The 26240-nt window shown below is 38.1% G+C and overlaps 1 protein-coding gene across 1 annotated transcript in view; it reads left to right on the top strand.

Moving 5' to 3' along the window:
* The first annotated feature begins 7375 nt into the window (after positions 1-7375).
* Positions 7376-26240, top strand: part of SEL1L2 (SEL1L2 adaptor subunit of SYVN1 ubiquitin ligase) — a 28274-nt gene continuing 9409 nt past the window's right edge. The window contains exons 1-15 of the mRNA XM_087922109.1: positions 7376-7429; positions 8565-8671; positions 13222-13378; positions 16255-16308; positions 16392-16451; positions 16540-16621; positions 18022-18176; positions 19019-19075; positions 21328-21396; positions 21772-21849; positions 22886-22948; positions 23218-23305; positions 23401-23549; positions 25133-25298; positions 25385-25459. Of these exons, the coding sequence (XP_087778235.1) occupies positions 7376-7429; positions 8565-8671; positions 13222-13378; positions 16255-16308; positions 16392-16451; positions 16540-16621; positions 18022-18176; positions 19019-19075; positions 21328-21396; positions 21772-21849; positions 22886-22948; positions 23218-23305; positions 23401-23549; positions 25133-25298; positions 25385-25459 (1414 nt within the window). The remainder of the gene's footprint in view (positions 7430-8564; positions 8672-13221; positions 13379-16254; positions 16309-16391; positions 16452-16539; positions 16622-18021; positions 18177-19018; positions 19076-21327; positions 21397-21771; positions 21850-22885; positions 22949-23217; positions 23306-23400; positions 23550-25132; positions 25299-25384; positions 25460-26240) is intronic.

Here is a 26240-nt window from a genome sequence, read left to right as displayed (position 1 = left end):
GAGTTAGCAGTGGAGTTTCCCAGGCTTATAATTTGGGGGTTGTGGGCATCAATTTGCTTTCCCTGGAGGTGGGGTCAGAGGTAGCTCTGGAGTTCACAGAAACCATGACTTTCATGGACCTGTCCCAAGTCATCCGGGGTTTTACTAGCAATAAGGAAATTTGACTGTGGATTTTTAATATTGTACACCATTTTGTAATCACGATATGTGAGTTGGGAGGCTGTATACATTTGTTAATTAAATGAATAAGGTTAATTATGAATGAAACACCTAAAATGCATGTCATAAATATGAATGGTTTGGTTTAGGTTGTTATAAGTATGTATAAGAGTTCCCATCTTGATTCACCTCTAGGAAATGTATTGAAACCTGGATTTTTCTCCAGGCATTCGGGGGCATTTGAGTGGATCTCCCTCTGGTTCCTTTCATATTAATGCTGGGGTTTATATTCTGTATTTTATATTTATAATGTATACATGTTATGTTTTACCACTGTATGGCTCTTTTTGGTTTATTATGTTTTTTTTGTTATATATATATATTGTTTCCTTAAGTTTTCGCGGGTACTTACATGTATGGCATTCAGCTTTGTTCGGGTATTTTCCCACGTCATTGTAGTTGTGCTTTTAAAGTTGTAGCAATGTTTTGGCAGAATCTCATCTGCCATCATCAGGCTTCTGTGTAGTGTTCATCTGGATACCCGAACAAATACCCGAACAAAGCTGAATGCCATACATATGTGTTTGTGTGTGTGTGTGTGTGTGTGTGTATGTGTGTGTGTTGCCTTTCAGGGTCATAAGGTGGCCTTAATAAATGAATAAAGAAAATATAAGTGTGTATGAAAATAGGAATACATTGGCATGTAACTTTCCAGTGAATTGTGAACCAGATGAGTTCTGGGAAATACTGCAACCTTCCAAATGAATATGATTAAATGATTCTGTCAGCTGACATGAATGGGGATAAGGGAATGAGATGGGAGATGACCAAAAAGGGTCTGGGTCAATTTCAATGAGAATGGTGATGGGGGGAGGAAATATATTGTAAGTCTACTCATACATTTGGTACACATTGCATATACATCTAAAAGCTAGATTGATTTTTAGTGTTTCTGATAAGATATTGGCAAAATTAGCAAAGAATAGAAGAATGAGGGGAAAATGGTGAATAGACAACAGACTATTACTTCCTGGCCATTGGAGGGAAAGACTGGGAAAATAAGAGGAACAATATTAGATGCGAAGAACCAATAGATGGGAGAAGAATTAATTAATAATGTATCTCATGTGGAAGCTTGGTTCAGACTGCAAAAAGCCCTGGAAGAAATTAAAACTATTCAAACAGATCCTATCTTAATTAACTCACTAAAATGTGGGCTGGTTGTTCCTAATATAATATCTAAGATTCTGTACTTTACCCCTAATCTTTATATTAAAACTTTTATTGGAATCTGTATAAAGTGCACTTCAGTGAGTAGTGTTAAAAGTGAATCTTGAAGGAAATGGATATGGAAGAAAAAGAAAACAAGTGGGGAAAAATGACAATAAAACAACTGCAAGAAGAGAGGATATCATCCAAGTATGAAGGAGTAATAGAAAAAAGGAAAGGAAAAAAGATGTGGAAAGAGAAAATACAGAACAATTCTGCTGGAAATTAAAACATAATATTTTAAAAAATATGAAAAAGGGCTAAATAAGGAAACTCCAGCAGAATGAATGGAATTGAAAGAACAAAGTGATGAAATTATTTGTGATAAAATCAAAGTAGAGTATCAGCATTCCAAGTAATGCATCCATTGAAAGTAGAACTCCAAGGCAGGTATATTCCTCAAAGAAATATTTATTGGATACATCATATTAGCACAACTGGTTTTCCCCTGGTTTTCACCTAATTAAAAAGTAAAGTCCCCCCCCCCAGGTCATCAGTCACATTGTCCAATAGTGGTGCTGGCAGGTTGCCTGGTTACTCCACTCCTCCTTTTCTCAGCCACCAGTTGGAATGACCTTGATTCCCACAGGAAAACTTTTTATTTTGATGGCCAAGCCGAGCTATCTAAAATTCCCCCCTCCCTTTCTCCCCCTTCATTTTGTGGCAACCCTGAAGCCTCAAAGATGGCCTCAGCCAGACTCACTTCTGGGTTGACATAGAGAATGCCAGAAGATTCTAGAGACTTGCATGGAAGTAATGGAAACATGTAAAACACTAAAATTAAAACTAATGCTATAAGTATTAGCTTCTCAAAAAAAAAAGATGAAGAGGAAATCATAAAATGCTAGGAACGAGTTGAATCATTAAGACTGTAAGTATAACTGGATGGTTTAAATGAAAACATATTATAACATAAATTTTCTTAGGAATGGCAGAGACATTTCTTTAATGTATGTAATGACTGTGCCTGAACATTGGAAGAAATGCTATTATTGTTCTGGTGTATAATAAAGAGAAAATTATCAAGAATGAAAGCAAAAATAATAGGGATTAGCTGTTATCCCTGGAAAGATGTCAAACTTTTTCTTTTTTCTTTTGGTCTGAAAAACATGTAAGGAAGGAATGAACAAGCAGACCAAATTCTTCCTCCAGAAAGTGACTGAGAAATGTATGAAAGTGAGAAAATTTATTGTGTTTATTTAGAGAAAATATATGATAAAACAAATAGACTTGAATAATAAGATAGCTTGAATGAATATGGAGATTAAGATTGCTTGCTGAAAGCGATTAGTATAAGATGATTATAAAGCATAACTAACAATAAAAAGAATACTTATCGAAGTGTTTCAGCTTTAAGCAGGGAATAAGATAAGACTGAGTAATGTCTGCATGTTTAATATATGTATGGGTAAATGTGTAATAATTGCGTATAGGGATGTTAGAGGTATTTGGTGAATGAAAATGTCTGTGCTTTTGCACATAGACAATGCCACATGTTGACTGACAGCCAAAATTACTTGTTGTGAAAACAGTGTAGGATATAATGAGGGGTATGGATTTGGAAATAAATTTATCAAAGATCATCACAGTTGTGTTTGACAGGGAAGATGGAATCATAGATTTTATATATATAAATAATGAACAATTAGAGTAAGTAGATGCGTGTGAGCATACCTTGACAAAACATTTACTAAATAGAGAAAAGTCGATGGACAAATTGTAAGACATGCAAATACAGGTAATCCTTGGTTAATGATAGAAATTAGGACCAGAATTTCTGTCACTAAGCAGTGGGGTTCTCAAACAAAATATCATACGACCTCATCACTTAGCAACCACAATCCCAACAGTCCTGATTGCTGCTGTTTAGCAAATCCCAGCAGTCCTTAGATCCAAGTCATTTCCAGATTGGTTCTTCTCAGCTTCCAGCCTCGGTAAGATAAGGGTCTGCTTCCTCTTGAATTCCCCCCGCCCCACCTGCCTAGCTCTCCACATCTCTACCCTTTTGGCTTCCTACCTGCTATTACCACTTGCCTTCATTGCCTCATTGAAGGAGAGCATGCTGACTATGTAGAGCCAGACCTAACTCGGCTTATCTCCTGTATGGCAAACTTATTTACATCTAATTTGTAATTTCCAATTGACCTCATGTGGGCCAGATAAGAATAGCCAAAGGGCTGGATATGGCCCGGAGAGGGGGGGCATAAAATGCTGAGGTCTGGGATAGTGAGTAGTACATAGTCTGTTATAAGCAATTAATGTGTATTAAAAGTAGCAAAAATGGTCATGTGTACATGCTTCTGCCAACTTTGTTATAGGAAAGTAAGACTTGGGAATGTCAAGAGAAAACAAAAGGTAAATTGAATGCAATAAAAAAAACCAAGAAGTGGATAGTTCTTGTATAGTAAGACAAGAAAAGATAGGGTCAAGAATATGAATGGATGTCGCATGAACGGATTAAATACAAAACTGAGTAACTAGCAAAAAAGAAATACATTAAGATTTGTTGTATAAAAATAATAAATGAGGATGAAATTACAATGTGGATACAGTATATGAAGGAAGAGTGAATGAGGCGAAAGGAAATGAAAGTGGAATTTCAAAAAGTCAGGTCCGGATGATTTAATGCAAATTTCAAAAAAGACTGGCCAGCAATTAAAGGAAGAAAAGGCAATGTATGAATTACAAGGCTGTGGTGGAAATAAAAATGGTATGCAAGGACACAAAGTTAGAAGTATAGTGGGGGTAGCGTTGGTGAAATTAAATTTAATAGTATTTTCTTTTTTAAAAATCCTATTACTGTAACTTCTTTGACCTACTATTTCTGTTTCTGTGCTTTGCATAAGAGTGCTTGCCCTAATAGCAGGCCTGATGGCCATGTATATGTAAGATAAGTAGATGTTTCACTTGCACAAATGAAAAAGAAAAACAGCTCTGAACATATAAAATCAATTGGAAAAGTTTTTAAAACAGACCTGAATGATGATAATTCAAGCAGTCATTAAAATCTGGGCTGTTACTGTAACACATTATACAGCTAGTACTGTTGATTGGATACAGACTAGCTAGTTGCTTTAGTTCACACACTCTGAAAACTTGGGAAAATGTATCTTCCATTTCACCTTCAAAATGACATAGATTTTTGTATTTATCCCCGCTAAAAATGTTGGTTGTTGTGGTTTGTTGTTAGTGAAACAGATAGTGGAGACTTAAATGACTACATAAAAGCAAGCAAGGAGAAAATATTAATAAATGTCTGCAGGGGAAAAAGTTTTGAATGTGAGAATGAAAGGCAACATCCAAAACCAAATAAGTAGAATAATGAATGAAAAACTGGGGGGAAAAATCAAACCTCTGCCTAGTCAAAACCTGAAAGGAATTAAAGGCAGCGTGAATAGTAGCGAAACTTGGCAAGGCTTGTGATTGATCCATTAGGAAAGAGAAGGAAAGATTGCTATTTGCAGCCCCAGGATATAAGTACTGGCAATCAATGCCATAAAAAAATAACCCTGAAACAGCAAGATGGATTATACAAAAAGAAAGAAAAGACTGTTTGATCACTTAATAAGTAGCTGTAGCAAAACTGCCGAGATTGTGGCAAAAAATATGCTTTCGAATTCGCATAATCAGTATGAATTTGATGTATAGGTAGGACCATAAACATTGAAAGTGTGTTCCAGAATCAACATGTAAAGTTGTTATGGAACTTCTGAATTCTGAACAACGTCTAGAACATGACATGCCAGGGATCACAATAACTGAAGAAAATCACAATTTATGTATAGATGTGGCAACTGAACCTCAGTAAAATAGCTCATAAGTAACTGGATAGATTATAAAGTATTAGGACTTACAATTGAAATGCAGAGATTATGGAATTCACCACTGAAATGGTAGAATTGGCAGAGCAGCTGAAAATAGTAGAATTATTCAACCTCACAACTTTCAACTTATAAAACAACAACTCTTTATATGCATATAGGCTTGCAATAAGAGCAGGACAACCCTTAGGGTTTGAAATAAAGTTTGAATTGATCCTAACCATCACTGAATCAGTATTTTCTGACAAAAGAAGTTTCAGAAATTTTTCACCTGGCCTGGTGGCATGCAATTATTGCTTACAAGATGATTTAGCGTGGTCCTAGGCTCCTTTCTAGCTGCTATTAGGTGTTTGTGTCTCCTTGAGTCAGTACAGATCAAGGCAACTGTTGAATATGCTAATAAGGAGGGGACCAAGGAACACAGGTTTCCCTCCAGTCTGCCTTTCTGGTGAGAAAAATAATAATTTAAAATGATTAGTCCACCCTGCTGGTGAGACATTAGAGGAACCTCATTGGCTGGGCTGCCTGACATCTCCCTTTAAAAGAGGGAGCTGCTGGACAGCCACTTCACTTCTTTGAACACCAGTACCTACTAAATAAAGAGCTGTTTGTCACGAGCTGAGAGTCCTGCCTCTTCTTGCTGTTATGATGTCCAGAATTTTCAAAAGTGGTTTGCCATTGCCTTCTTCCTAAGACTGAGAAAAACAGGACCAAGGTTACCCAGCTGGCTGACTGGTAAACTAGATCAATGTTTCAGTGTTAATTGGTGAAAGAAACATTAGCCTTTCAGTTAAACAATCTAACAAAAAAAAATCAAGCAATTCACAGAGAATCCCTCTTAATTTATGAATAACACTGGACAATAATTTTTTTTCCAAAGTTTTGCATTCTGAAAAACTTTTCGTGATTATGATAGACACCTTCGAACTGAATACAGATATAATTACTTCTTCTTCTTCTTCTTTTTCTTCAGCGTTTGTCTCGCGCTCGGGCGAGGTCCGCTAATGTCCTTGAGTACTGCTTCCACACCTCTCTGTCTGCCACGTGTGTCGGGTCTGCCTTCGCGATCTCTAGATCGGCCTTGATCGTGTCCATCCAGCGTTGTTTAGGTCTACCACGCGGTCTCGCTCCTCCGACAGTCACCTTCATTACAGATTTGATGATGGATTCTTCCTTGGCGCGGCTCACGTGGCCGAACCATCGTGGCAGGACTGCCTCATGACCGTGGGGATGGGCACGCGTTGAACCGTCTCGCACTTCTTCGTTCCTGGCGCGATCGAGTAGGGTGAGGCCTACCGACCATCGGAGCATTCGCATCTCCATTATCTGGAGTCTGCTTTCGACTTCTTTGGTCGCCGGCCAGCACTCTGCGCCGTATATGGCCACAGGGCGCACCACAGAGTTATAGATTTTCGCCTTCAGGCGCGCCGGCATCTTCTTGTCACAGAGGACGCCCGTGACGGACTTCCATTGCCCCACGCTGCATTGATCCTGGCTGCCACCTCAGTTTGTAGTAGGCCTCCTTCCCAAGAGTAGTTCCCAGGTACTTGAAGGTGGAGGCGCGCGGTAGCTCCTGCCCATTCACGTGGATGGAGCCTGTCATTTCATTGTCAGTGGTCAGGTATTCGGACTTCTTTAGGTTCAGCCGGAGCCCGAACTGCTCGAGGCGGTCGTGCCACTGTTGGACTCGGTGCTCTAGTTCAGCCTTGCACAGGTTGGCCAGGAACACATCATCGGCGTAGAGCAGTGTCCATGGGGCGGGCGTGTACAGGTCGTGTGTAATTGTGTCCATCACCAGAATGAACAGCAGTGGTGAGAGAGCAGAGCCCTGGTGTCACGCCGACGGTAATATTAAACTCCTCTGATATCCCAGCTGCCGCTTTTACACGGCTTTTGTGACATCTGTATGGGAGTTGGACCCATTGTACGAGCAGCTCAGGCACGCCGTGGTCTCGCAGTGCGTACCAGATGAGATCGTGCGGGACTCGGTCGAAGGCCTTTTCCAAGTCTAGGAAGGCGGTGTGGAGCGGGATTTTCTTCTCTCTGTGAGCCTCCATCAGCATCCGCACACGAAGATGGCGTCGGTGGTGCCGCAGTTCTTGATGAATCCAGCCTGGTTGACGCTGATGTCGGCGGTGTCCCAATGCGCTTATCAAGGGACGCGTTCAAAGATCTTCATAGTGTGTGACAGTAACCTGACCGGTCTGTAGTTGGAGCAGTCCGCTGGGCTGCCCTTTCCCTTCCAGATCGGAACAGTGGTGCTGCGGTACCAGTCGTGTGGCACTTTTCCCGTGGAGACAGATATAATTACAGTATGACTATAATTATATCATGTAGAAATCTTGAGAATTATGGAATTTTAATGACTTTTTAATGTATTTAATTGCCTAATGTATTTGACATGTCACATGAATTCAACAGGGACAAAAGGGTTTTGCTGCTCATTTTCATTTGTAGTCGTTTCTGATGCTTCTCATTGCAGTGTTCAATAATCGTCAGCTAGCCTTGATTACAGTTGGCCTGATACCATTTTTCTATTGTGGTAATGTCCTGGGGAAAACTTTCATTATGTTCAACATTGGCTACACTTAGATTTTCAGGAAAGAAGTCCAAGAGTGAAGGCAGAAAATGAATCTTCAGCGACATGTTGTGTTTCATGGTCCTGCATGCTGTAAGAAATTTGTCAACCAACTATATGTATTGGTAGTTTGATGCTCTGTAGTTGCCAAGAAAATTCTCAACAACATCCTTGAATGCTTTCCAGGTGATTTTCTCTGGCCCCACCAATAGGTCTTTGAACCACTTATCATTGATGATGCATCTGATCTGTGGACCAATAAAAATTCCTTCCTTAATCTTGGCATCAATTAGAACACCTTCATCTTCATTGTTCATCGCTTTTACATAATAATGTTTTAATAATGCACAAATTTTAACTTCTCTTCCTAGTTAGAAGTAGTGTCTATGGAGATTCTCAGTCATCCAGGTCATGGTTGTCCCAAAGGTGTTTTTTCCACAGGCAACTGGACTTCCTTGTTTTTCACTGAACATATTTTGCTTCTCATCCAAGAAGCTTCTTCAGCTCTGGCTGGATGGTGGGAAATGGAAGGATTTATATTCCTTGCAGAGAGCTGATCATTTGCATTATTCCAGAGAGTTGTTGAGGCTACTTGGATATCTGTTTGTGTCCTCAGGGTCACCTGAGTAGTGCAAATGGGTATGGAGCCTCCTTGGAACTGCTGAAAGGACTGTGTTGTGGAGCTGGGCTTTCTGGAGGATGTTTTCTGTCCTGTGTCCCTTCATTGTTGAACACAGGCACAGGCTGTTGGGGATGAGTCTGTGTTGTTTGCATCTCAAACGGAAGCACAAATGGTTCCTGCAGTCTGCAATTTTTCTGAAAATACTCCGGCGCTATTTGAAGGGTATATACCTAAAAGTCTTCAGAGATTCTCAGTTATCCAGGTCATGGTGGTCCCAAAGGTGTTTTTTTCCAGAGGCAACTAGTCTTTCCTGTTTTTCTTTGAAGACGTTTCACTTCTCATCCAAAAAGCTTCTTCAGCTCTGACTCAGAGATTAGGTCAGGGTAGTAAGTAGGTGATATACCTATTTATTCCACCGCTAGATTACTTCTAACAAAATTGAAGTTTTTGTAATTGCAGCTGCTTTATATAACAAAAGAGGATGAAGCAAAGTTGGGAAAATTTGATCATAGTTCTCATGTGTCATATCTTTTTTTGCTCTTATACAGTAAAAGCTTAACAGATGTGGAGGGGTAAATAGGTCCCAGAAGAATAAGAAGAAGGCTAAATTTAGACCACCGAGGGGGAAAAATGGAGGACTATGCTTCTGAGAGAGACTCTGTGAATAAACAGCATTTGTAGAAGACATGTATCTAAAGGAGAGGGCACGGCCACACTGGGTGTTAGGAGTTGCAAAAAATGACAGCACAAGTTGTAAGATTAATGAGAAATTACAGAAACCGGACAGTAGAACTGCTCCCTGTTATTACAGCTTCAGAGAGTGTTAACCTCTGAGTAGGTGGATGAAATGACTAGGGTTTTCTGGAAAAGATCTTTATAAATATTTCATGGGATTCTGCAGTGCAAGCTATCTTTTGTAAGCACAAACTGCCTTACGCTGAATGTACCACGTTTGAAATATGTCTCAATTAATGTGCAAATTTTACTTGAAATCTGTATTTCAGTTACATTCTAGTCTTGATTGGAAAAGGGTCATTAAATACTCACAGATAGACACTCATTCAGATGCCAAACACAAGAGAGATTGCTATGATGACCAAAATAGCGTTTGTTCTAAAACTGATTTTATTTTATTTTATTCTGGTCAAATTTTTTTCTGGTAAAAGAAGAGGTTGGAAAAAAGAAGGACAAGAGTATTTCTCAGAGTAGCCAGAAAATACTGAGGCATTAGAAAAATGACAAAGACAAGGAAAAGTAAGTATCCATTCATTTGTTTTGATGGCAGAGCAAACATATATCAGTAGGAAATATGGCACACCATTGATTATTAAAATAATCACTTACTAATTCTAAAATGTGCATTCTTCACTGCATATTTCCACAAGCAAAATGTTATTAAAATTATTCAATAACGATACATGATTTAACATTATTGAATAAACAATTTAACTGTAATAAATTATTTTAAATGATAAACTCTTTTAGTACAGGGGAACCACACAAATCAGTGGCAAAAGATGAAAGTCAGGTCAGCTTTCGAAAATCACCTAGATAAATATCTCAAGAATGACTATATACAACAATGATATGAATAAGTATTCAGTTTGGACAACTGAATTAGTAGGCAGAAGAAGACCTACACCTGTCAAAATATATGGATTGGGACCATCTGACCAAGTCCTTGTTTTGTCTTTTGGTTCAAAAATCCAGTAAAATCAAATTAAATGTGTGTTTAAAATGTAAGATGCAGGGTTAATTTCCAAACATTCACCCTATTTGCAGGATTTCTAGAAGTGCCTCAGGTTCATACTTTGGTGAATATTAAGGGAGAAGGGAGTTTGCAATGGATGGAGAATTATTATATAGTGGCAAGGGAGATTCTGGACCAGTGGTTGCCAACCAGTGGGCTGGGGACTACTGATGATCTGCAGAAAAAAATTGGTGGTCCGCAGAGAAATGTCACCCCCAAAGCACCCCCCAAAGCAATTAACCCCGGCTGCGCAGAAACACAAGGCTGTTCTGCTCACATGGCCCATGGGAACACAAGGCTTGTGTCACTTGCATTGTGAACAACACAAGGTAGTGAGGGGAAGGGGAAAAGGGCAGAGGGGTGGTCTGGTCCCACTCACCCTATGCACCTGGCCTGGCCACCGGGCTGCTTCTTTCCACTTCTTTCTTCTTCTACTTTTGGCTTCATGAAAGGAAAGCAGAAAAAGTCTTTCTTTCTCTCCTCCAAAAGCTCCGCAAGAAAGAGTCTTTGGGACCCTGCTGTGCCGGTGTAACAAGTCTCACAAAGACTCATTTCTGGCAGAGTTTGGGGAAGAGAAAGAAAGACTTCTGCTGCTTCTGCTACTTTCCTTGCTTGAAGCCAAAAGAGTCTCAGTCTCTCTCTCTCCCTCTCCCACCTGAGAACGGAGCTGGAGATGGTATCCTGCGATCCCAAATAAAGAAGGATTGATCGGTAGGAAAACAGGGTGGGAAATTTTCCTGCAGACATTTTTTGGGATTTTCCCAGGGTCTCTGGTACCGTGGGATTTAAAATTATGAGTTTGGTGGTCCCTGAGGTCCAAAAGGTTGGTGATCCCTGCTCTAGACAATACACAGGCCACCTATTTATTCCTCTTTGGTGTATATCAATGATATGGAAAAATCATAGGAGGACCATGAAACAAATTTACATTTCTAAAATAGTCTGTTTGCAAACATGTTGAATTCATATAAGTCTGTACCTTATAGATATACGCACACAGAAGTAGTCAAGTGTTGGATAGCTGAATTCAGCAGGAGCTTTGGTTAGAAAATGTGCCCTGAACCAAAACAGATACTGAGTAATTAAATACCAGAACATGTTAATTAAAGGTGAAATGTTCACAATAAGATTGCTTTGGATGCATAGTAAAGGCTTAATCTGGCTATCAATGAATGCTAATTGACATTCGTTAATTTGAAATAACTGTTACATTAATTATGAAATACATACATAGAATAAGAAAGCCTCACTGATTCTAAATTACACCTTGAAGAGAGATAAAAATTGGAGGAGAGGAAGACAGAAAGCTCCATCATCTTTAAAGCACCCTTCCCTTATTTTTTTTTTTTTGCCTAATACAGATGTTTCAAATGTCAAATATCGGTTAGACCAGCTATCAATTATTACAATTGAAGTAAATATAATTTTTTTTAAAAAATATGAAGACAGAAAGTTTTTGAACAAAAAGTTCATAAACTTGCTTCCATTTAATCTACATCTTAAAGAGATGGACGTATGAGAGACAGGCAGACAGGCAGACAGGGCAAATTTCCTTTGCCTCTTAAATAATAATAATAATACTTTATTTGTGGTCACAGACCAAAGCACAAGTACAACAAAAGAAGAACATGGGAAAATTAATCATGAACAATTGGTCACCAAAAACTTGACTAAGGGGAATTACAGCGTTCTCCTCTGATGATTACAGCTCTTAAAAAAAATTGGAAACCAAAGAAGTGATATATGAGGAGCCATCCCCTAGACAATATAAGAACAAATCACTAACATTGGGTCTAGAAGGGTCTGTTTCAAGGACAGAAACTTAGATCTGCCTGCGTTATACACAGGGCAATATAAAAGGACTTGCTCCACAGTTTCAACCTCAGCTCTGTCATAGGGGCATAGCCGCTCGTTAATCGGGAGCCTCTTAAATCGCCCATCCAGTAGTGCTGAGGGCAGAATATTAAAGCGACCTAGGGAGAAAGCTCTTCTATACTTGGGAATGGTTAGAGTGTAAAAATAGGAAGCCATCCTCAGTCTGTAATTATTAAATTGGCTGAAGATCAGAGGGGAGCAAGTTTTGTTAGCTCTGGCTCGTAGATATTGCAAGTCAATGTCCACAAGCCGTTGGACTACCCTAATTTGGGCGTCCTTAAGGCCATAATCTCCCAGGGCATCCCCCGTAAAACCTAGCAGGTGTAATTTCTTTATCAGCTCCCTCTCCCAACGAGAAATATGAGAGTCAGCAAACGCCAGGGAGAGGTAGTTACCAGGAACTGCCAGAAAGAGCACCTGAAAACTCAATTTAAAGGTGTTAATCCACGCCATACATTCGACTGATCGAGTGCCCAGTTCCAGGTACATTGGAGCAAAACCAACACAAGGAGGAAGACCCAGAAGTTTTCTAAGAAAAACAGCCTGGGTTCTTTCAATACAATCCTTGAAGCCCCGTACCCACCTCTTAAATATAGATGTATCTAATTAACAGCAAACCAGGTAGAAACAGGCCTAGGGACTGCTGAGATGAAGATACTTCCTTACATTTGTTTCGGCAGACTCTCATCTGCCATCATCAGGCTTCTGTATAGTGTTCATCTGTGAGTCAGACTTTTACAGTGGTTTCAGATTTAAATTTGGGGCAGCCTATTGCTGTGCGAGCTATATATGTATGAAAATATCTGAAGAAAGCTGAATACCATATATGGTATGTATGTATACATACACTCTGAGAAGCACAGAGCCGAAGACACAAGCCTGAAGATGATGAATGAGACTTCATCGAAACGTTGCCTAGATACTGCCAATCCTACGCGGGAGAAAACCCGAATAAATCCACATACAAATACCCATGAGAACCTCAGTGTGTGTGTGTGTGTGTGTGTGTGTGTGTGTATTCAGCTATTCAGCTTTGTTCAGGTATTTTCCCACATCATTATAGTTGTGCTTTTAAAGTTGTAGCAAAGTTGTAGTATATATACATATTTGACTGATTAAATCTGAAATGTGTCTTATTTTGAACCAGAAACCACCGTCTAGAGGCAGCAGAAAAACAAAGCCAAAAAGTTATGGAACGACTGGCAGCTGATATGCTCTTTGGATATAATGGTCCTCAAAATGTAAAAGCAGCTGTATTACTGTATAAGCTTTTAGCTGAAGAAGGGTCACATAAAAGCCAGACTGTATGTGGTTCTTTAATTAACTGCAGCTTTAAATAATTACTAGTCTGTTTAAAATGAATAATGAATAATTGAAAAAGAATAAATGTGTGTAGATGGAACAAAGAAATCTCAACTAGGTGGTAAGGAAATAATGAATCCAGTTGACTAATTTACAAGAATGGTTGCATGTATGCATAAAATATACCCACATATTTATTGACTGATCAAAAAATTGGGGTAAGACTTAAGCCTGAATTCTCTGAAGACAGTGTATAGACAGAAATCAGTTCCTCAAACTAAATGTATATTTATAAGAATGTTAAAAAGCTAGCTTTACATATTTCCCTCCAAAAATGATATAAGAGAAGGTGGCATTCAACATATGTGTGAGGTTAGAGGACTGAAGAAGGAATATAATTCAGATTGCATAAGTTTGAGAGAGATGGAGTTTGAATGGTAGTGGATACAGGGTTGGAGAAAGCTGGAAGGTAGACGTGATCTGGGAGACTACTATTTTGGTAAGACTACAAAAGCGGTTGAGCCACTGGAGAGAGTTATTTGACCTGCAGAGAGTTGCATGATGAGAGGAGTGGAGCTTTCAATCTGGAGCAATGGTTGTAGCAACTCTCTACAGTAGTAACCATTGCTAAAGGGGGCTGTGGGTTTAGAGTTGCAGCAGCAATGGCCATGCATGGTGGCTATCATTGCCACCATTGTTGGAGTTGTCATTGGAGTGTTGGCAAGGAATGGCACACAGGTGGATTAGTAGCAATTGCATAGTAGGATTGGCAGTGGGGGAGTGCTGAGACCACTGCCAATAAGGACTTCCAGCTAGTGCTGGAATGCCATTAGTAACAATGTCACTGAGAGATCAGTAGAACGTGAGAGCCATTGCTCCATTGTTGGCAGTAACAACAAAGGAAAATTGTAATGGTGTTATGGTCAACTTACTGAGGATGGACTTTAATAAGGTTAAAGACTAGATTTAAAATCATCTGGGAATGTGCTTTCTAAAAGGGTTGGAGATAGTGTGAATGATTTACCAAAATGCTGTCTTCCATCCATAGGGTGGTTGTAGGATATAATAGAGTTTGGAAAGGGGAGTGTGATTGGCAGACTTAGACTTAGAATAACTTTGTCACTTTGAATATGCACTAATCAGCATACATTAAAATGAAGTAAATAAACAAACAAACAAATACAAAATTATGCATATACCCACATATATTTCATGATACAGAGAAACAACACAGTTTAGTTCAGATGTATAGATATGCATGGCAAGAGAAATGAATCTTGTGAGCTTACCAGATATTGACATCCATGGTAGCTGAATAGACAGATTGGACTATGGAAAGCAACATGGCTGCCTTATCCAAATGATATCAGGATGAGCTTGCATTGGATCTCTTCTATGAAACCAGGTCATTTAGTGGGAGCCAGGAAGCATGGTTCCTCTGTTATATGCTTGCCCTGTTGAACAATATCCCCCCTGAGAACTAGATGGCAGCAATCCTGTTAGTTTTTTTGGAAAGCCTTGAGCCCAGATTTTCAATCAGACATTGGGGCCAGGCTGTTAATTGAGTTCTACATGTATGGGATGTTTGTTAAGAGAGAGCTTTTTGGGAACCTTGGTTCCATTATAATGTTTTATATATTGTGTTTGTTTGTTTATTGTGAGCTATCTCAAATTACAAAGTTGAGATGGGCAGCTATACATTTTCAATAAATAAGTAATCTCAGAGGGTTCTGTTTAGCTTCCACTAGAACATCTACAGGGAAGGAAAATCCACTGCCTCTCTAGGTAGTTGGTCCCATGGTCAAATTGTTTCCTGAATACTCAACTGGAAACTATTTTCATGTAACAGATCCATGATTCTAAGTCATGAGCTTTGGAATGAGAAAAACAGGGACATTTTTTTGCCCAAATTTTTGTGTTGAAAAATAAGAAATTATTTGTTGTGGATGGGGGAAGATCTTATACCTACTACTTGTCTCACACTTTTTGTCTGTGCCACAGTAATTACTGTTTGTATGATTTTCTTTAGCTTGCTCTTCAACTGGCAAAGCCATTCTTACTTTCCTTAGCTGATCCTTCATATATTACTGAGCAGGTTGTCTCCTCTTTCAGATTCAACATGATATAAATCAGAACATTTGAGAAATTTAGAAGCACCTGATCCGAAGTAGTGGTAGGGAAATTGCTTATTTTTTTCCTGCTCAATTTTTAAAAGGAAATGGAAATGTGACCTCATTGGCCTCCTCTTCCTCCTCAAACAAGTTGCTTTTCACAGAGTAATTGTCAATGAGAAATTAGCACAGATGAACATTCATTCATTCATTCATTCATTCATTCATTCATTCATTCTACTTAGATGGGCTGAATAAGCCAATCCTTATCTTCTGCATTGATCTTGCACTCTTACTAGGATGCTAACCAGCTGTTTAGTGCTACTGCATGAAATATAGAACACTCTGCACAGTTGCAAATACAAATTGCTGTGTACCTAGGATCATTGTTAATATTATTCCTTATCAACAGGAAGATCAAAGTAATCTCAGTTTCAAACTTTCATGTAGTTTTCAGGACCCCAGAACTGAGGCCTGATTCACATTATCTTTGTTATAGTAAAACCACTTGCATGGAGAGGCATTTGGTTAGAAATAATATAAAAGAGTTTTACTGTGCAAAGACTTTCCCTAAATTTCATCATGGTAAGTTAAGGAAAATATGTCAATTCACTTTTTATTTGGGAATAAATCAAAGCTAATCATTGCAGGAAATTCTGATAAAACCACATCAATGTAACTTTGTCATAATAAGATTTTAATTTAACAGTTTGTTAACATGTTGGTTGGTAAAATGACTTTTTGTTGTTGCTGTCTTGGTTCTGTAGGCATTAGGATTCTTGTCGTCATATGGAATAGGAGTGGAATATAATCAGACAAAGGTAAAAGGAAACTCTCTGAAATCTGATCTAAAATGGCATTCAAAATACATTTCTAGCATGATTTTATTTATTTTTTTCCTTAGGCACTCGTATATTACACATTTGCTAGTGTTGGAGGAAATCTTATATCTCAGATGATCATGGTTTGTAAAACATGTATTTCAATTATTTCCAGTTCTAAATTCCTAAATAAAAAGGAAAATAATTTTGATTTTTCTTTTCTTTTTTTAGGGTTACCGTTACTGGTTAGGAATCGATGTTCCAAAGAATTGTGAAGCAGCGTTAACTAATTATAAGAAAGTTGCAAAGTTTGGTGAGCGCTGTTGATTTAAAATGTATCTTCTGTAAGTAGTTTAAGACCTTTACAGAAAAAAAAATGGTGGGGGGGGGCTCACTTTACACAATATAAAAGAGGAATAAAAACAACATTGGGATCCATTTATTTAGAATACAAAAATGGTATTTAAAGGCAGTCATAAGTGCCAAGGAAAAATGGAAAGATTTTCACTTCTGAAATGACCTTGAACAGAACAGTTAAAAAACTTTTCCGAAAACCAAAAAAATTCTCCTAAATGTACACCAATACTTTACATAAACTTCAGTCCCTGTGGCCTGTAAATAGAATTTAGAGATCCTGGAACAGAGTTCTTTGGTTCTCTGGATGTGCAGAGAACAGAAACCTTCCTCCACATTATAGCATGAATATCTTGTGTTTTCAAATATATGAACCCCGCTGAACATGATCTTGCTTGTTTGGTAACAGTCTAGGAACATGAAGCTTGCCTTCAAAACAAAGGCTACAATTTGAGGTTCTACACTTGGATGCACTCAACATTACAGCTCTGAGGTGCTCATTATAAGGAAGGACCCCTCTGTTCTGCCAAACAGCCTTTCTGACAGTTTAATGCAAAATGTGTGTGCATTTGTTCAAAAAGGTGCATTAACTAATAATCAAATTGTATTAACCAGTGTATCATTGTTGTCCTTCCCCTCCTGGTTGCTGAAATAGTAATTGCATTTAGACTTATATACCGCTTCACAATGCTTTAAAGCCCTTTCTAAGCGGTATACAGAGTCAGCATATTGCCCCCAACAATCTGGGTCCTCATTTTACCAACCTTGGAAGGATGGAAGGCTGAGTCAAGCTTGAGGATCGAACCCCTGGCAGTCAGCAGAATTAACCTGCAATACTGCATTCTAACCACTGCACCACCATGGCTCCTAATGAGTAAAAGCTCATATTTTTTCCACTGAGCCTCAAAGCCATCCCAAACAATCACCTGCTCAAAGTTAGAGATGAAAAAAAGAGACTTGTTTTTTTTCCCATGGAGCCAGATCATTGCACTCTCCGCATGAAAAAAAAAAATTTCTGCCTCTGCATGGAGAAAATAGGGTAACAACAGGCCAAGTAGCAGAGAATAAAGGAAAAGAGAAGGGATTTGAATTCTGCCATTGTATACAGTTTTTTTCTACTGAGACATTAATGTGAGTCTATATAAGCATTTCCATAACAGAAAACATAAAAATTACTATAGAAATTGTATTATTATATGATTTCTTGTGCAAACTATGTGACAAGCAATGTAAAATAATAAATCTGGAACAGTTTTTTTTATTTTCTCTGTCTCCCAAAGAATGGTTTTGTAGCATTTATATCTTACAAACTTCAGTAACTGTTTTGATAATGTAAGTTATTGTTGTTGTTATCAATAGTAGCTAACAAATTAGAAAAAAATGAAGACATACCAGTTGAAAGAGTGAGACTGATGGAAAGGCCAGAAAATCTGAGTATTAATGAGGTATTCTTGGACTGGGATTTACATCAATACTTTAAGTTTTTGGCTAAAAGAGGAAACACACGAATACAGGTAAGATAATTTTCCTAAATTTCTTCCTCCTTGGCTTGCTTCACATAAGAATTAACCCACTTTCTGAATTCACAAAATACAAGTAATCTAATGGTCTGGGTTTCCACAATACAGATATAGATAGATAGATAGATAGATAGATAGATAGATAGATAGATAGATAGATAGATAGATAGATAGATAGATAACAATAATAGCAATAATAATAATAACAAATTCATGCAAAGCCAAAATTAAGAAGACAGCAACAGACAGTAAGTGCTGCCTATGCAAAGAAGCTGAAGAAACAGTGACCAACTAGTTAACTACTGCAAGAAGATCACAAGACTGACTGTAAGTTGCAGGTCAATGGTGAGAGACTAGGAGAGGTTAATATCAAGAGAGGCATATTTCAAGGAGATTCACTATCATCACTACGTGTCATTGCACTGTTTCCTCTGTCAACAATACTAAGGCTTGTATGTAGACATTGTCTTTAGCGCTCATATGCTAATTATGATGGCCATTCCATTTATTCCAGAATCATATTCTGATTGTAAATATCTGTTTGGTTGTCTTGGCTCATATTTAACCTGATCTTTTGTCTGTGACCTGCCCATTATGGGTATTTTTTTTTTCCTGGAGTAAGCATTTCTATTAATGTAGTTCATAATGTCATTGTTCTATATAAAGCCCTTCAAACTTTACAAGGTAATGATCCATGAAGAGATTACTTAGTATAATTGCAGGATATAATTGCTGTGGAGATACCATATTTCCATACAGTTCTCCAGAGTCGTCTTCTTTTGCCATTATGTATAGTTCATTCTTCACTTTGCATACCAACAATTCATTTTTCCCAGATATATCTTGGACAGCTGCATCTTGTGGGAAGAAGAGGACTAGAAAAAGATCATGCTGTACGTATATACAGATTTCAGGGATGGACACTGTTCCATTAACATTCATTAATATGCACATTCTCAATTTTTAATATATTTTAAAACACCCCTTTTTAATCCCAGTATCCTAATGTTAGATTAAAACTCCGAAATTCCCATCTAAAGGCTATCCTGGCTAATCATAAACATTTTTAATGAGTGGTAGTTGGAATTCAGTAAACATATATACAGATTCTTTTTAAGATGGTGTTCCCTTTGTAAATTCTTGTATGTTCCAAATGCAGTTGAAAAGGTTAATGCTATGCTTTTTTTTTTTTTTCAAATGAAGTAATAGCAATGTGAGAAATGATGGCAATGGGGGAATTTCATCAGCATTATCTGAGAAGAATAAACCTTGGCTTCTCTTTTGGATCCCACCTCAGATTTAAATACTAGGAAACATTGGACTTTTGTTTTCCTATCATATTTCAAGTTGAATTTTTCAAAAGGAAATGGGATTTCCTAAAATTGGGAGAGAGGAAAAAACTCAGAACCAAACCCCAACTCTCTTAATTTCATAATCTGGAGGGTGCTAGATGCCATCTATATATCATTTTATATAAGTTCTCTTTATAAGACACAGATTTAGTTATTGTAATATTTCTCTGCCAGATTTCTTCCCAGTCTTCTAAGTCTATATTATGGCTGAAATTTTTTGCCCACACTATCATTGGTCCTTTCACAATTTCCTCTGCTAATTCATATTCCAATAGATAATTATATAATTTAGATATCATATTTTTGTCTGGGCCCAAAAGTATCTTATCAAATTTAGTACTCTTTGATTTTATTCCAAATTCTTTTAAATCTTTCTCATATCTTCATTTCTATTTGGAAATAGGACCAATGATCAATCATTATAAAAAAAAATTATTTTTTTTAAAGTCCTTGGAAACAGTATATCTTCTCTGACAGTAGTTTTTAATTGAAATGGATTTGAATATAAGTAGTTTTAATTATTTATCAAAATGTACTGCAAGTTCAAAATAATCCCACGCTGATTCTAAAACTGACAATAATTCAGTGGTTTCAAATGCTGCTAATATATAATTATCTATTAAAATAGATAACGAGCAGAGGAAATTGTGAAAGGACCAATGATAACGTGGGCAAGAAATTTCGGCCATAATGTAGACTTAGAAGACTGGGAAGAAATCTGGCAGAGAAATCTTACAATAACTAAATCTGTGTCTTATAAAGAGAACTTATATAAAATGATATATAGATGGCATCTAGCACCCTCCAGATTAGCAAAAATATACCCAACATCCAATCCAACTTGTTGGAAATGCAAAGGGAAATGCAAAGGGAACCTACTTCCATCTCTGGTGGACATGTCCAGTGGTCAAAAATGTTTGGATTAGAATCAAAACTTGGTTAGAAGAAATTGTCCAGGGTGGATTGGGGTGGGAACCTAGATTGTATCTTCTGGGTATCATTATGGAAGGTTATCCCTCCAAAGTAAATTATTTGATTATCCATATCCTAACAGCGGCACGTATCTCACTGGCTCAATTTTGGAAATTGCCTAATATACCACCAATACAATTTATTATTCAAAAAAATTGTGAATGTGCAGAAATGGAAAAACTCACACTAAAATGAAAAGAAAAAGAGGAGGCGGAATTTTACTCGACCTGGAATAAGTGGTATGATTGGCTAGAACATAAAAAAAATGAAAAGGAGAATCAAGGGGGGAAAATAAATTTATGAAACAGATTAAGATACATACAATAACAAACAGAAATCGTTAATGTCAGTCTTAGACTCTCTCGTACTTTAAACAATCAATAGAAGGAATTCATTGGTAAAAATAAATAAATATAATCCAACAACAAATATTAACAACAGAACATTATGTTTGATAAAGCATAAATAACAGAGAACCCATGGGAAGTAAGAAATAACTGCCACATAATATAATTTAGGAAATATTTAACTCACTGTCAAATGTATTAAAAAAAAAGTTTAATTAGTTTTAGCACAGAGATTACGGTAATGTTTGACTGTATGAATCTTTGTTTTTTGAGACTGTATATTTGTATATTTTAATTTTTTGTATTCAATAAAGTTAATTAAAAAAAAATTTTTCTAAAAAAAATTATTTTAATTTCTCATTTTCCCTATTTTTCTCTTTGTATGTGAAAATTATAAAAAAAGACTAAAAACCCAAATCTGAAAGAACATTGTTATAGAAATGCTAACTTTTCCTTGCTATTTTTTTTCATCAGAAAGCTTTCTACTACTTCCTAAAAGCAGCAAATGCAGGGAATGCATATGGGATGGCATTTGTTGGAAAGGTACATATTTTGTTTCCTGAAATCAGTTTGGGTTCATATTATTTTCTATTCCTTCCTATCAGAGGTGATTTTCAGCAGGCTCTGACCAGTTCTGGAGAACCGGTAGCAGAAATTTTGAGTAGTTTGGAGAACCGGGAAATGCCACCTCTGCCTGGAGATTTTACAGTATCCTTCCTGTGCCACCAAGCCACGCCCACAGAACCGGTAGTCAAAACATTTGAATCCTATTACTGCTTCCTATAAATAAAACTAGGTCAGCTGCAAAATACAGAAGAGAAAAAAAAACAAAGGAACAGTGCATAACAGTTTCTTTGGGAATTTTTGTGAAGGTATTATATATCCATCAGCTAAGCTGTGTCCTTTTAATATATGCAGATGTATTTAAAAGGAAGTAGTGTTGTGACTCAGAGTGATATTACTGCTTTGAAGTTCTTCACCATGGCAGCAGATAAGGTAATGTATTAATTTTTAAAAAAATTTGCTTGAACTGCGTGGATTTCAAAGAACTTGCAAATATGTTCTTTTAATTTACCTAAGGAGTCTTGCCGAGAAAGGAGAAATATGAAAGCCTATGTGAATGTAGCACTTCTACCTTGACACTGTGAGCACACAGTTGAACTTCTATAACACCATACCAATAATCCTACTGGACATACATAACATATATGGATAAAAATAATACTGAGATTAAATCTGATGCTATTGGGCCAGAAATGGATGGTGGAAAAGGCAAATAGTTTATTTAATGTACGGTGGGCAAGAATTAATTGAAAACCGATATAAAGGAACTTGTAAGAAAGATAATAAAGTTTAGTGTCAGAAGGAAACGTGGTCTTCAAAAGATCACAGGTAGCTAAAGGAATTGGATCAATGTAAAAGTTGAGAAGTTAGATAACATCAAGAAATTCTGCTTTCTAAGTGACAGAGGTCTTCGTTGTGGGACACCCTGTCATTATAGGGTTTTTTTTTTTTTCTGGAGGAGGTTAGGATAATGGACAGGACATGGCACTTGGTTTTTGGTTTTTTAAGGGCCTTTTCAATTCCTCTTGGTTCTCCTGCAGTTATTGGTTATGTGCTTCCTGTTATAGTAAACATAGCAAAGGTTATACCATGGGTATTACCTCACAGGCAAGTGGAGACAAACAATGAAACAAGCATTGTGACATCACAGAGCAAACTCTGCCACTTTTATATATGCATGTGCTTTATTACATTGCATGCATATAGGAAAGGAGCAGATTGTTTCTATCCTGGCTGCCTCTTTATTGCACTGGGGGGTCTTAGTCATGGACCTTCTGAATAGAGTTTGTACTTTGGACATTCCTGCCGCTTCACTGCCAGAAAAGGAGCTCCAGGGAGGTTCCAGCTTATATTCATCAAGACAAATATTGGGGAAGGTAGAACTATGAACAATCATTTAGTACTTCAGTCAGTTTTATTGATGAAGATTATCCGATGTCTAAATGGAACTATCTTTCCTATTATTTAGGGTAATTCTATTGGACTCTGGGGGCTTGGTATCCTTTATTTAAAAGGTAGAGGTGTCCCACTGGTAAGTTTTAATTTCATTAGGCCTCTTTCATATCCTACATATTAATGAATAAAATCATGGGGGAAAAGTTCAATCTAATCTAGGGCAACCTTCCATAAGAGTTCAAAAACAGTCAATGTGTACAGACTCTGAATATAGGACTGAATTCTGTATACTCCGTTTTCTAATAATTTAGCATTAAATAGTTTTTGACGCATTGATGAAGCAATACAAAACTAGAAAAGAATTAGAACTCTACTTTGAATCATCAAGGTTTACTTATTTTTCAGAATTACACTGAAGCTTTTCAGTATTTTCAAAAAGCAGCGGAGAAAGGATATGACAATGCCCAATTTCAGCTAGGAGTCATGTATCATGGTAAGTCATAAACTCCCCCTTCCTTCCTTCCTTGCTTCCTTCCCTCCCTCTCTCCTACTGAAAATCCAAAACACCCAAATTAAACTTTGTTTCAGGTGGTTTAGGAGTGAGGAGAGATTTTAAACTTGCCTTCAAATATTTTGACTTGGCATTTGAAAATGGCCATCTCCTTGCAGTATACTATTTGGCTCAGATGTATGCTGAAGGAACGGGAGTGTTTAAATCCTGTCAAAAAGCAGTTGACGTAAGTAGCAGCAACCATCTGCTTAACCATAATGTTCTTACAGGTAATTGAACCAACAGCTGTTGTCATATTCTCTTACTGTCCTGTTTCAATTGTTATTGTGGGGGGGGGGGAGGGAACTGGCATCTCACCCACATACGACTATTTGAATAAACCCCATACAACAAAATCAGATTATTGTAACAGGATCCAAATAGCTAGAAGATGCTTTGGGATGTAGGGAGAATCCTTTCTACCAAATTTAGCCCTGAAATGTTCTGCCTTGAATTGTTCTACAGTGTCTAGTGCAATGTTCAGGAACAGGAACACTAAACACTACAGCAATCAGGGCAACTGTATTTACACTGTGTATCTGTGTATCTGCGTTGGGAAATAAGGCCCATTAGATGACTTCCAACTTACACAAATTCCCTTTATAGGTGTACTATAGGAAGGGACATCTATTTTTAAGCTGCTTCCTTTATCTTCTCCATAATTCTCATGGGGGGGAGGGTTGGGAAGGCTGTATTACTGGACTGAAATATTACTTGCGGAAAAGTCTACTGGCTGTATTTGTAGTTTCATTTAAAGAGGAACATTCAGTTTATGCAGTGACATATTCTTTTTCCGCTCCTGAGAATAGGTAATGGTTGTTCACTCACTACCTGGAAAATGACTCTTCCTTTTTAAAGCCACTATGGTGTCATTCTGCTTAGGTTGTATACTTCCGTATTGTTTGGTTTGGGGGGTTTAGTTATATTTAATTTCCATTGATCTGCGATAGTCATAATTTATTCAATGCTATATCACATAATGTTTTTAGTATTTTTTTAAAAAGTAGCTAATATAAAACTATCTAAGTATAGCAATAGCACTTAGACTTACACACTGCTTCATAGTGCTTTACAGCCCTTTCTAAGCAGTGTACAGAGTCAGCATACTGCCCCCAACAATTTGAGTTCTCATTTTACCCACCTTAGAAAGATGGAAGGCTGAGTCAACCTTGAGCCAGTGAGAATCGAACTGTTGGCAGTCAGTAGTTAGCCTGCAATACTGCATTGTAACCCCTGCACCACCACAGCTCGCTATCATAAGCAAGCCTTTTTTCAACTTTAGTTTTTCAGTGCTGGGTAGTGATTAGAGGGTTGATCTTGGATCAGAAAGTAATTGATGAACAAAATCTGAATCTGAAGTAGAGATGGGGATGGAGAAAGCATCTCAGAAGGGACCCTCCCTAGTTTTTGAAAGAATAAACGTGAAGGAGAGGAAAGATGCTTTCAGACTTACTGTAACCTTACAATAAAGGTAATGCTAATATTTTATACTCTTGGTTGATGCTTCTTGTCTGAACTACCTTGAAGGGCTGACACAGAGACATCTTCACTCGAATCTATACTTCCAGGTATCACTTCCAGTAGATCATCACTCTTTTTCAGTGTAACTATTTGTAAAGTGGGGTGTATACCATTTATTTGATCTCAAGCTCCCTGCAAGAAAGGTAGGAAATAAACACAAGCTTTGTTAATCAAGACAGGGGATACCAGATACTCCAAGCATTATTTGCTGGGTTTTTTTAAATAGCTTTTTTTTTTTGTGCTCCTCAGCTTTATAAAATTGTATGTGAGCTAGGAGGATGGTCAGAAATGTTCCGGACAGCATATTTTGCTTACCAGTCTGGTAATATTGACTCATCTCTTGTCCAATATGCCTATTTAGCTGAAATGGGCTATGAAGAAGCTCAGATTAATTCAGCTTACATCATGGAATCTGGTAAGGGACAAGCCTATTCTGCTCATTCTTGCATTCTGCAATAGATGGATTGCCTTAAGATATGTGACGCCACAATTTTGTTACAGAAAAAGTTAAACTTCTACATAGAAATCAAGTGTATCCATTGGCTCTTCTCTTATTGAAGCAAGCTGCAAGTCAAGGTATGAACAGAGTTAAAAGCAATCTTGTTTTATTAATTTGCTCTCTTTGGGCTTTTACAGCTAAGCAGGGGTGGGATTCTACCGGTTCAGACTGGTTTAGTAGAACTGGTTGTTACAATTCCCAGTAGTTTGGAGAACCAGTAAAATGGGCCCCTGGCTGGCCCCACCCCTCTCCACCCCCTTTTCCCCTCCCTGCCCAGTCAGTCCTTATCACGCATGTGCGACATCGCATGCATGCACGACAAGCTGACTGCATTCTAACCCTACCTGCCCTTCCTTATCTCGGCAATGCACCATCACTGCCTGCAGTCTGCCTTTGCCCGCCCGCCATCGCTGTCTGCCTTCCACCATGATCTCCCTAAGTAAGTGAGGCTCTGCAAACCCTGGTCGCCTACATGCTGCCGCTGCAGTCAGCCCCAGTTGAGACCCGATTCCTAGGCCAACCTAGGTTGCCACCACCATGCTACTGCTGCCGCCCTTGCCCTCGCTGCCACCGCTGCCACAAGGTTGAGTCCCAACTCCAGGGCTGCCCTCAATGCTTGTGGCATAGCTAGCTGCCCTCCCATCCCTGTCTGGCTTGCTTAGCCACCAGCGCTGTCCATGCAGCACTCCTGGCCTAGCAAGGTTTCCACTCCCACCCCATTTGCCTGTCTTGCTTAGCTGCCAGCGCTGCCCATGAAGCATTCGTGGCCTAACAAGCTTTCCCCCCAACCGTCCCCAGCCTCCAGCTTACCTGGCTTGCTGGTGGCAGAGAGGAAGGTCAGCCAGGGCTGAACCATCA

The sequence above is a fragment of the Pseudonaja textilis genome, chromosome 1, assembly GCF_049901715.1.
Source record: "Pseudonaja textilis isolate UNSWEBS1 chromosome 1, rPseTex1.2, whole genome shotgun sequence".
NCBI lineage: Eukaryota > Metazoa > Chordata > Lepidosauria > Squamata > Elapidae > Pseudonaja > Pseudonaja textilis.
Note: the sequence above shows the minus strand (reverse complement) of the source record. Positions and strands in the feature narration are given on the sequence as shown.